Source organism: Oryzias melastigma, linkage group LG9, assembly GCF_002922805.2.
Source record: "Oryzias melastigma strain HK-1 linkage group LG9, ASM292280v2, whole genome shotgun sequence".
NCBI classification, from domain to species: domain Eukaryota; kingdom Metazoa; phylum Chordata; class Actinopteri; order Beloniformes; family Adrianichthyidae; genus Oryzias; species Oryzias melastigma.
In genome coordinates this window covers 18,423,085-18,433,118 of record NC_050520.1, presented here as the reverse complement: position 1 = coordinate 18,433,118, position 10,034 = coordinate 18,423,085, and the positions used below count along the sequence as shown (strand labels likewise).

Sequence of the window (10,034 nt, the reverse complement as noted above, 5' to 3'; positions counted from 1 at the left end):
CTTTTACTCTTTACATGTTCTCCAGCACTCCCTCTTTTCTCTCTCTTTCCGTCGCCCTCTCACACTCCATGTCTGGTTTTCCCGCCACTCCCTCTTTTTGTCCCTTCTTGCTTTTCGCTCCCAGTAATCCGTTGACTCTGCTTTCCATCCAGCTGGCCGTATTTCCAAAATTAAGTCTCTCAGTTTACTTCCATCTATTTTCAATTAAATCAACATTTAATGGAACAATAGGCAGGATAAGAACACGGCTATCGTAAGTAAGTAAAAAGATTTTTTTCTGTGTGTTGGGTTAAAAATGTGCGTGGGTGTGTGTGGATTGGCGGTAACACATGATTTCATGTTGGATTTATTTTTTTATTTTTTGGAGGGACGTTGTATTTTTGACATTGAAGCCGATTTGCAGTGCATGATGACTGAAAACAGTTGGAAGGTGTAGTTCATAGAGGTGCAGGCAGGTATGTCTAACTTTTAAAGGAAGGTGAGAGCAAGTACATTTATAAAACTGTAATGTTAGTTTTAGGAAACATTGAAAGAGGAAGAATGTTTTTTGGTATCAATTCACAGAAAACACTTATTGCAGACCAACTTGTGAATTCTTGCTTGGGCTGTATCAGAGATTAAATGTGTACTTACATCTTAAATTGGACTACAACATTCTAGCTGTAATGTTTTACTACTTATGGCAATAAACTCGGAACACAGTGTGGCTGTTTAATTGTAACATATTTCATATGTTAATCTTTCAAATCATTTTTTTACTGTTCTTTTTTTTTGTATTTTAGTTTACCAGCACCTGCTCTTTTCTCAGGGAGATGTTGCCATGTTGGGCTTCCTCGTCTCATGAGAGAATATTAAGAAATGACAGATGGTATGCTTATCATCTTCATTAATTAGTTCTACTGCGGCTGTTTACTCAATTGCTCGTGCCTGTTTGTCTTGGAAATTAACATCATGTTTTGGCATGGGTTGATTTGTTAGATCAGCTCAGTCCCCAAAGACGTGAAGCAGGCAAAAAGATGAGAGTTAGATTTGGTTTCTCAACAAAACAAATGAAGTCGACACATTGAAGAAGATGATCTGTTACTGTTCAAATAGTCAGATGTTTAAAAGTGATGGTTTTAACTTTTATCTGTCTCAAATCCTATCTTTCAATACTGAATTGAAAGTAGATTTTGTCACTTCATTCTTCGGACTTTTCACCATAATCGATCCTTGTTTTATATTTTCCTCATGACCTTTTCCAACTTCCAGAAACTAATAGAAGTTAAAGTCAGACTTGGTTAATTTCCCAACTGTCCCAACATTTACTTTTAATTCTTTGATCATTTAAATTGTTCACATTTATTTGTATCAACTTCTTATGGTAATCTCTTTTAAAGAATTAAATCAATGTTTGATTTTAGACAAAAATGTATAAAATAGACTCTAAATTCTTTCTCACCTTCTTGCTGTTTAAAAAGACAGAGCTGCCACTTTCTCTTTATTGTTCTATGACATGAAACCAGCTCTCACAAACACTTAAAACAATGTACTATTATATACCCTTTCTTCAACTGTTTTTTTAACTAAATGTAATTTAAAATTCTATTTCCTTTAAGAATGCACATTTATTGGTGCCATCTGTGATTTGAGTGCAGGTGTTGCCTCATTGTTTTTCTTAATACGATTTAGTCTTTTGAGGAGGTCTCATTTGTTTTAAATGGTCCCATAATAATTCAGATTTTCACGTAAATGTCAGACCGAGAATTTCTGATTTTTTGTTTTATTTTATGTCAGTACACAAAAGCTGCTTCCTGAACAGATTAAACAATAAGCCCAAACAATGGGCTTTGATTGATCTAAAAATAATTATAATTATAAATGAGGAGAAAATTAGCGTTGTTACAGAAACTGTGTGGCTTCATAACTTAGCTATTTTCTGCTTTTTTTCATTTTAGTGGCTTTTGCTTGTTCACTCTGGCTCCAATCTGTGACGGCTGAGATGCTGCAGGGAACCTGGACTCATTATTGAGCTTGTGTCCAAGTCAGCACACTCATTTTTCTGTCATGCTGTGTGTAATTTTTCTGCATCGTCAGCATGAAGGATTAGTCCCCAATTCCATAGTAGAAAAGTCATTAAAAGATTTCTAAAATCCTAATTATTTAAGTTTTTTCTTTAAGCAATTTTGTAGTAAGTAAGAACAACATTGGTCTGTTGCTTTGTTATCCTTTCTAATAAATCATTATTTTAAAACAATTTTTACACTTTGAAATTGTTATTATTAATTAATATGAGTTTTAGTCCTATCAGAGCTGCTGGAATTAAAGCTTAATTTAACTCTGTTTGACTTATATAAATTGAAGAATGTTGACCAAAGGTTTGTTCACATTTAACTACAATCTAAATATTTTTCTTTACACACAAGTGTATATTAACACCCTCTTGTAGAGAAAAAGAATGCCTTAAATTTTAGCATTTCCATCAGAAGTACAAAAACAAATTTTTAAGATGTCTTTTTGCAAATAAATTTAATTGCAAAACATACAATTCCAGCAGTAACATCTGCCATGCAAAGATGCCACCTGGGCTTTTAATGTCAGCAATGTCTACATGCATGTAAGGATGAGTGATTCCTCAGCTGTGGTTTCCATATGCTGCTGCGGGCTTTCATGTGAAGAGTCTGTTTGACATTACTAAATCATCAGTTTGATGCACGGTCATGTTGGCCAACTCAGAAGGATGGCAAAAGCAATTACACTTTACTCTAGCAATTGTGGTTAATTAAACCTAATTAAATATTGAGGATCCTTCAACTCTATTGAATTAGCTGCTTGTTATCAACTAAGGATGTCATGCATTAGGAGATCTAACTGCAGCTTTGTGCTTCACTCAAATCATTTTGAGTATTTTTGGTTGCTGTTTTTTTCTGAATGACAGTCAGAGAGCACACAATCATTTCTTGAGCTTTATCTAAAAATATCTCTGACTGTAGATGTATTACTTTGTATCAGTGAGATTCTACTCTTTCTGAACTGTTAAAATCGAAAAAATGGGAACAATGAAGGTCAAGTGTAAAGTTAATTGTGGTTTCACACTGCATCGCCTTCAAGAACAAGCCGAAGGACATTTAAGAAACATAATTTATTTACAGTTCAACAACCTTTCCTCATCAGCACTTTTGATTCGGCTTACTTGCCGCCCTCAGCAGCGGTCCCCTGCTTTTTTCAGACCCCACGCATTTCTGCAATCAAACTGTAACAATTGACATTTATAAGTTATATAAGACCATTTTTTGGATAGAAATGTTTTCAATTTGAGAAAATTGGGATGTTTCTGAATGCCCTCTGCTACAGTAAGCTTACAGTCTTGAGCTAAATTAAAACATTTAAGACTGAAATCTGACTTATTGGTTTGCATGTTTGGTGACATTATTTTAATGTTTAGCTCACAAGAGAAAAAAGATGTATAGAGTAGTGATCTTGTAGAGTTGATTGCTAGCTGCTGAGTCCAGGTTTCTTTCTGCTTCACTCCTTCCTCTCCCTCCCTCCTTCCATCCTACACTGCACTGGGAGAAGCACACAGAGGAGAATTGTAAATGTGGTCAGGTTTTTGATTCTACGCATTCAAATTGTTTGAGTTTGAGCAGTGCAGGACATGTTGGACAAGCCGTGCAGTCCAGGGCAGAGATTACAAGGTGCGCCTGCATTGAACTTAACACAGTTGTGCGTGTGTAAGTAGGCCTCCGTTTGTTTGCATGCTGCAACATTGCAAAGGGAAAATCCGTTTTTCCGAAGCGGCCCCAGCGACACTGTAGATCAGGCCCGCAAAGAGTCAGATGAAGGGCAGGAGATGCTGGGAGCCGGGGATGGCCCACTCGCTCTGCACCTCGGGCTGCTTGAGTAAACTCCACCAGGGTCAGTACAGTTACAGATGAAATGCATCACAGGAGCATGAAGCTGTCCCACTCCTGCCATCCACCCGGAGGCAGCTTTTCTCCTGCCATCTTTTTACCCTAAATTGTCAATCCTCTATGCAGCATTGGCATCTGTCACCACAGATATTTACGTTTCTGCAACAATCCATTTCCTCACCTTGTAAATAGAGCGGGATGCCCCTCTCCTGCCCTGCATGCTTTTCCACCTACAGTCTGCTTTCATTTATCTTCCCTCCCGCTCTGCTCTGCGCTCCTCATCTGTCTTAAATTTGCATATAGACAAATCGGAGTCTGCACGGAAGTGTTAGCATCTGCAAAAGCATGTATCAGAAACTCTGAAATGGGATGCGTTGTAAATTGTAGGGTCCAAACCTGTTCTTATTATTTTTGAAGGATGACCGTTTATCCGTTCCTGAGGATCACACACCCCTTGAATTACCGTGAAACACTGTCACAGAGATAAAGGATTTTACGTGGAATAAATCAATACTTTGTTACCTCTCATAGCAATTTTCTATTACCCTGTGTTTATTTTCTGAGAGGTTATATTTCTACTCACAAAGCATCAATAGAAATGAAAATTGAAATTGAAAGTTTTTCCTTAGTAGAATATAGTTTTCAGGCTTCGTAAAATTTTCTTTCACTGTAAGATAATAAACATTTGGTTATGTTTTAGAAAAAAATGTCTAGTGTTTAAGTTTTGATCTGCAGTTTGTTTATTAGAACAGTATGTATTTGAAAATCTATTACTAAAAAAAGACCACAAATGTAGTTATTTTAATGCCAAATCATCCTTACTGTGTATTTATTCAATAAATATTAGAGCAAAAAAACATAACCGAGATATAATACTACCCAGAAAGGGCTAATCTTTTTTACTTTTTACATTTATTATGGATATTAGTATAGATCTTTTGAGCCAGAGAGAATCATTTGTTACCTGACGAAGAGAAGTTGTATTCTTGTGTAAAAATAATTGAAACACAGCCTTACATCTCCAACAAAGGAACAGACATTTTCTCTTTTTTTCCATTTTCTAAACACATGCCAGTTATCTTATTTAGCCACTGTGGAGCCTCACTGTAGAGTCACCATCAAATGAGAGTTCAATTGAAATAAATCGAACTTTAGGGTTGGAAATGTCTTCACTACTGTTTATTGTAACTGTCCCTCTAATCGGATATTCCCCTCTGATAATTCACTCACAGTTTCTTGACAGTCGTCAGCACGCATCATTAAAATGAACACATTTCAGCGATTATCACCATCAATCATGCAAGATGTGTTTAAATAAATCAGCGGAAATGATTAGACGTTTTAAAGAAACAGCTAATTTGGAAATTTAAGGAGTGAGTTGCCACATTTGTCTGCCTGCTGTGCAGGAGCGGATTTATTTTAAATAAATTTGTTCTCAACATGTAAAAGGAGTTTTACTCCAAACACAACCCTCACGTTTTAGTGAATATAGGGGCCTAACTTGCTCTGTAATGGTGTCAAAGTGATGCTATAAATCTTCACTAGGCTACAGTCTTTTATTCTGACAAGATTAATTCACCAAAATTAAACATTTGCACCCAGTTGCTGCTGTTTTCTGTTAGTCTTTTCCTTTCTAGCTCCTCTCTAACAGTGCACAGTTTAATAATGCTTCCAGAGATGTGCTGCTGAGCTTTTGGGATGTGATGAGTTGCCCTGCACATTTTCTCATTTGCTGGTGAATAGCTGACTGCAACATTACCGAGTGACCCGCTGCCTTCTTCGTTTGTCTCTCTATGATATATCTCAGGGGAGGAATAGAGCCGGTTAGCAATTACCGATCAGAATTACTCTCTTGTTCCTTAGGATGCTTCCTCTCTTGTCATCTCATCTGCTCTCTGTTCTGTGTCTCCACAATTTCATATGTATCCCTTTCCATTCACAGCCTTTCCAAAGCACATCTTAAACAGGACTTCTTTTTTTTTTGTAACATATAACATTGGTTTATTCTGGAAAGATCTGTCTTTTCTACGAGCATTCTAAACACAAACCATAGCCGGAACATTTTGTTGAGTTTTACAGTGCCCTCTGGTATGTTCTGTTCATCCTTTAGCAAGATTATGACCCAAATTATAAAAAGAACTACCCTTGAGAAGAAACAAAAATGAAATCAAGCAATGAGAGCACAGTCTCCAGATTTAAACACCATCAAGCTGGCTGGGGATAAATGAAATAATAACTGAGACCAAAGGAAAATTTGGTTGCCCCTGCCAACTCTTTCTAACAGCAATCTTCTGTTCTTGCTCTTGTCAACACCCAAACCCAACTATCATTAAGTGCACTTGACTTCAGAAAGAAATTGCCTTTTTACTTTTCTTCTTAATTTGATTCAGTAATTATTAATTAAAACATATTTTGTGTGCAAATTCAGCCAACTTTATTAGTAAGGACCTTTTCAAACAGTAAAAATTAGTGTAAAGAACTGAACTCAACCTCTGTCAACGATTAACCAGGTTAGACTTCTGGATAACTTCCAACTTATATGATCTCATACCTAAAAGTCAGTTTAAAAGATCTTCAGTTAGTCATAAGTCATTACAATTTATAAAAACTTACAGCTAGGTTTGTATGTGAGAACTAAAAAGTATTAGTTTATTTGTATCTATAATATGCTGGAAAGCACAGAGCAGTCAGGCTATAATTCTGTCCACTGACTGGACGATATGTGCAGAGAAGCTTAGCTTCTCCCTGAGACTTGATTAATTTATAATGCCACTATTTTGAAGTTTATGAATGTATGTTTATATTTAAAAGCAGTTATTGTAATTGCACATTTTTAATCATTACTTATTTGAAGCCACCTAAATGAGTTTTAGGGATGTTGGGTAAAATGGATTCAATGACATATCGCAATATTTCATTTGGTGATACTTTTACCAATTTAAAATGCTGACAAGATGTTATTTAATGAATTATGTGTGAGCATCATTCAGCGTCTTACTTTAGTTTTAACACCCCTGACCACTAGTTGGCAGCACAGCACACTTGGAGCAGCTCTACACCGCACCAAAACAAGAGAACCTGCTTGTGTTAAATGTTCAGTCTCAATGGTACCGTCAGCCTCGTGGTTTTTGTCATTATGAGACATGTACTGCTTAATATGACTTAGTTTTTTTCCTAAGTCATACTCTTTAAAAAAGTGAGAATTTGTTCTGGTACAGTCGAGATATATCGTGAAATGAATTGCGAGACATGTATCACAATATATATCATATCACCAGATTCTCACCAATATACACCCCTAGAGTCAACATACTGGTATTACATGTACTCTAGTTATTTTAGTGTTTTTGGTGTGCTTTTTTTTGTCGGAATGCCTTAAAAACACATAAATTAATTTCATGTATTTTTGTGTATTTTTTTCAAATTACTACTTTTTAAAATAATCTTATCCCTTGAGTTTGTAAGGTTGTAACGCACAATGACATGTGAATAAAAAATTAGAAAGACAATCAAGCAATCACTGTTTGTACCAAAAAAATGATTGTCAATTTTAGAAAATGAATTAACAAAAACTTTCTAAACTAGTTATGTTCAGTGAAAGGCTTTCAAGCTAATCCTTTATAGTTTATCAGTTTACTGCAGTTGGGTTTTAGGATTAATTTTGTTTTGTTTTAGATGCAGTTTTGCACAGTTAATTCTGCATGGGTATGCAAAACTTGTGAAGCCGCTTTCATGCACAGGCAGACACTTCAGGGAACAGATAAGCATTTGAACTGTGAAACCTTTAATTAACTGTTAGGGCTAGTATCAGCGTACAGCTCAATTTGTGCACATAACGCTCCAAGCATTGCTTAAGCCCACTACCCTGAGGTTGTCCTCAAGCCCATGCAGCTGACTTCATTACTAACTCCACTGTTAACAGCTTCCTGCTGAATATGACTTGAAAACTTTATTCTTTTAAAACCTATTCTCCAAAAAAGTTCCAGGCATTTGTGTCTCATCTAATTAGGGCTGAAGTGAGTCTAAGCACCATCTTTGAACCAGAGGGGCCACACATTTTTCCAGTGTGCTCGTCGGCTCGTTGTGCTCGCCTCTCTGAAACAGGGGTGACATCCTGTCAGCCGAAGCTCTGGCTTTACCGGTCTGACAGCCTGTCTTCAGGGACGAGCAGGGAGATGAGGCCTGACAGTGAGACAGCAGACTACAGCTCACCCAATTACTTGCTCCCACTACTTTCTCTTTTTTTCTCTCCATTGCTTAAATGTCGGGGTGAACTCAGAGATGGATGTATGGAACAACTGAGAAGCAAAGGATTGTCTGTGTAAAGCCTGTACCTGCTTTTTTCTGTGTTCTTGTTGTTTCTTGTGCCGTATTGTGTGCTGAGGTTTGATGAGCAGAGGGCAGTGGTAGACAAAGGGACTGGGAATGGTGATCATGGGTGGGGTTTGCCCTTGAGGCATGACTGGCCTGGTAATAGGCTCCTGGCCTTGCCTCTAGGTGTCGATTGTACTTTAAGAATCCCTCCTGCTTAGTCTGTTGCTGTGAAGGAGAGGGCTGGAGATGTGAGCAGGAACAAAAGCATGAATGCAAGAATTGGAGATTTTAACATAAAATTAACTTTCAATTTGAAATATGAGGATTATCCTTTTAAGACAATATTTCTATTATTAATTTTCTTTTGTCCTCAATAAATTACTTAACATTTATTCAAACTAATGGTCTGACCAACTGAAAGAAAGTCCACAAAGGCTACTCCTGCAATGCTTTGAAGGAAACTTCTGGAGCCTCATTGGAGTTTCATGTTGTCAAACTGTGGAGCAGACTGCACTAATGCTTTTTCATCCCTCAATTTATTCTCCAAGCACAAATACGGCATTGCTGCAGGCATCATATCCTGTCTTTTAAAACTCACCAGAAGTCTCACAATCATTAACAAACCTGTATTGTTTAAGTAAAGCCTTGACTTTTTTTGCATGTTCACAACAGACTGATCTGTGCTGTGATTTAAAACTTTGACTTGAATGTTTTAGTGACTTTAATTTGTTTTATTTTTTGTAATTGTAACCTGTGGCATATTAAAGGAAAAAAAGTTTTGTTTTTTTTTTAGTGGGAGGAAGCTCCCAATTATATCAACCAACCAAATTGTCTGTTTTAAGCTACACATTGATAGTCAGGCTTTACCAATTAAAGACTGATTTCATTAAACTCTTCAGGTCTTTGAGAACTCGTCCAGCTCACTCCTTTCTCTGTCTGCTGCATTTCTTTGAGCTTCAGTCCCTCAAAACTCTGCTGTATTCTGCTTTATTAACCCTCTTTATCTGTGTTTTCCTTCCATGACGTTCACCGTAATTTGATTGTTTTTCTTTTTTTGGTTGTTGTTGCTGAAGGACTTTTTTCATTGACCTTTTGTTAGTGTTCTCCTTTTACTTCATTAATGAACTTTGGATACCTGTGTGTGAAAATGGCTGCTCAGGAAAGCCAGCATGGTGAGAGTTTCTCCTTTTCTCCTCTTTTTTTAAACTCAACACTACAAACAACAAGATCTGAAGATTATTTATTTTCTATTAGTACTGTGTAATTTTGACCTAAATAATGTGAACTCCAGTACAAAACAACCCCCCGTTGCTGTTAAATGTTATGTAAATGAATATGCTATAAATAAATATGCCAGAAAAACTTAAAAGCAATTAATACTGTCAGAGTGAAAGTAGAAGTGCTGATGATTTCAACAGCTGACGACATGCTCCCAACATTATGTATATTCTACAAGGTTATTTTTAGAGGAAATGTAACTATTCTTGTCATTTTTATATCATTACTTTAATACTGGTGTTGAATTTCAAAGACAACTTATGGTTTGCAGGTTTATGGTAAACCAAAGATAAAATGATAAATCTTTATTGAGATATAGATTGAGTTATAAAAAAAAATACCTATTTAAAAAAAAAAATATTTTATGAAAGATTTCTAATAGAAAATGAGTTCAAAACAAATATATAATCAAACAACCTTGATACTAATTACTTTTCAATGTTTTGAAAATTATTGAGTTTTTGACAATGATTATTTCCTTTTTAAAAACATATTAACTGCTTATTCTGTGCTGGTTTTTGGCCAATCTTCTTAATTTTTTTTTTTTTTTTT

At 36.0% G+C, this 10,034-nt stretch overlaps 1 protein-coding gene across 3 annotated transcripts in view; it reads left to right on the top strand.

Annotated features, from left to right (window-relative positions):
• si:ch211-106a19.1 (uncharacterized protein LOC561797 homolog) overlaps positions 1-10,034 on the top strand; it is a 39,567-nt gene that overhangs the window by 10,683 nt on the left and 18,850 nt on the right. The window contains exon 1 of one of the 3 annotated variants that reach the window (XM_036213556.1): positions 8,630-9,376. The exons of the other annotated variants lie outside the window; for them this stretch is intronic. Coding sequence (XP_036069449.1) covers positions 9,325-9,376 — 52 coding nt within the window. The 5' untranslated portion in view covers positions 8,630-9,324. Of the gene's footprint in view, positions 1-8,629; positions 9,377-10,034 lie in introns of those variants that run through there. 3 annotated transcript variants of the gene reach the window in all.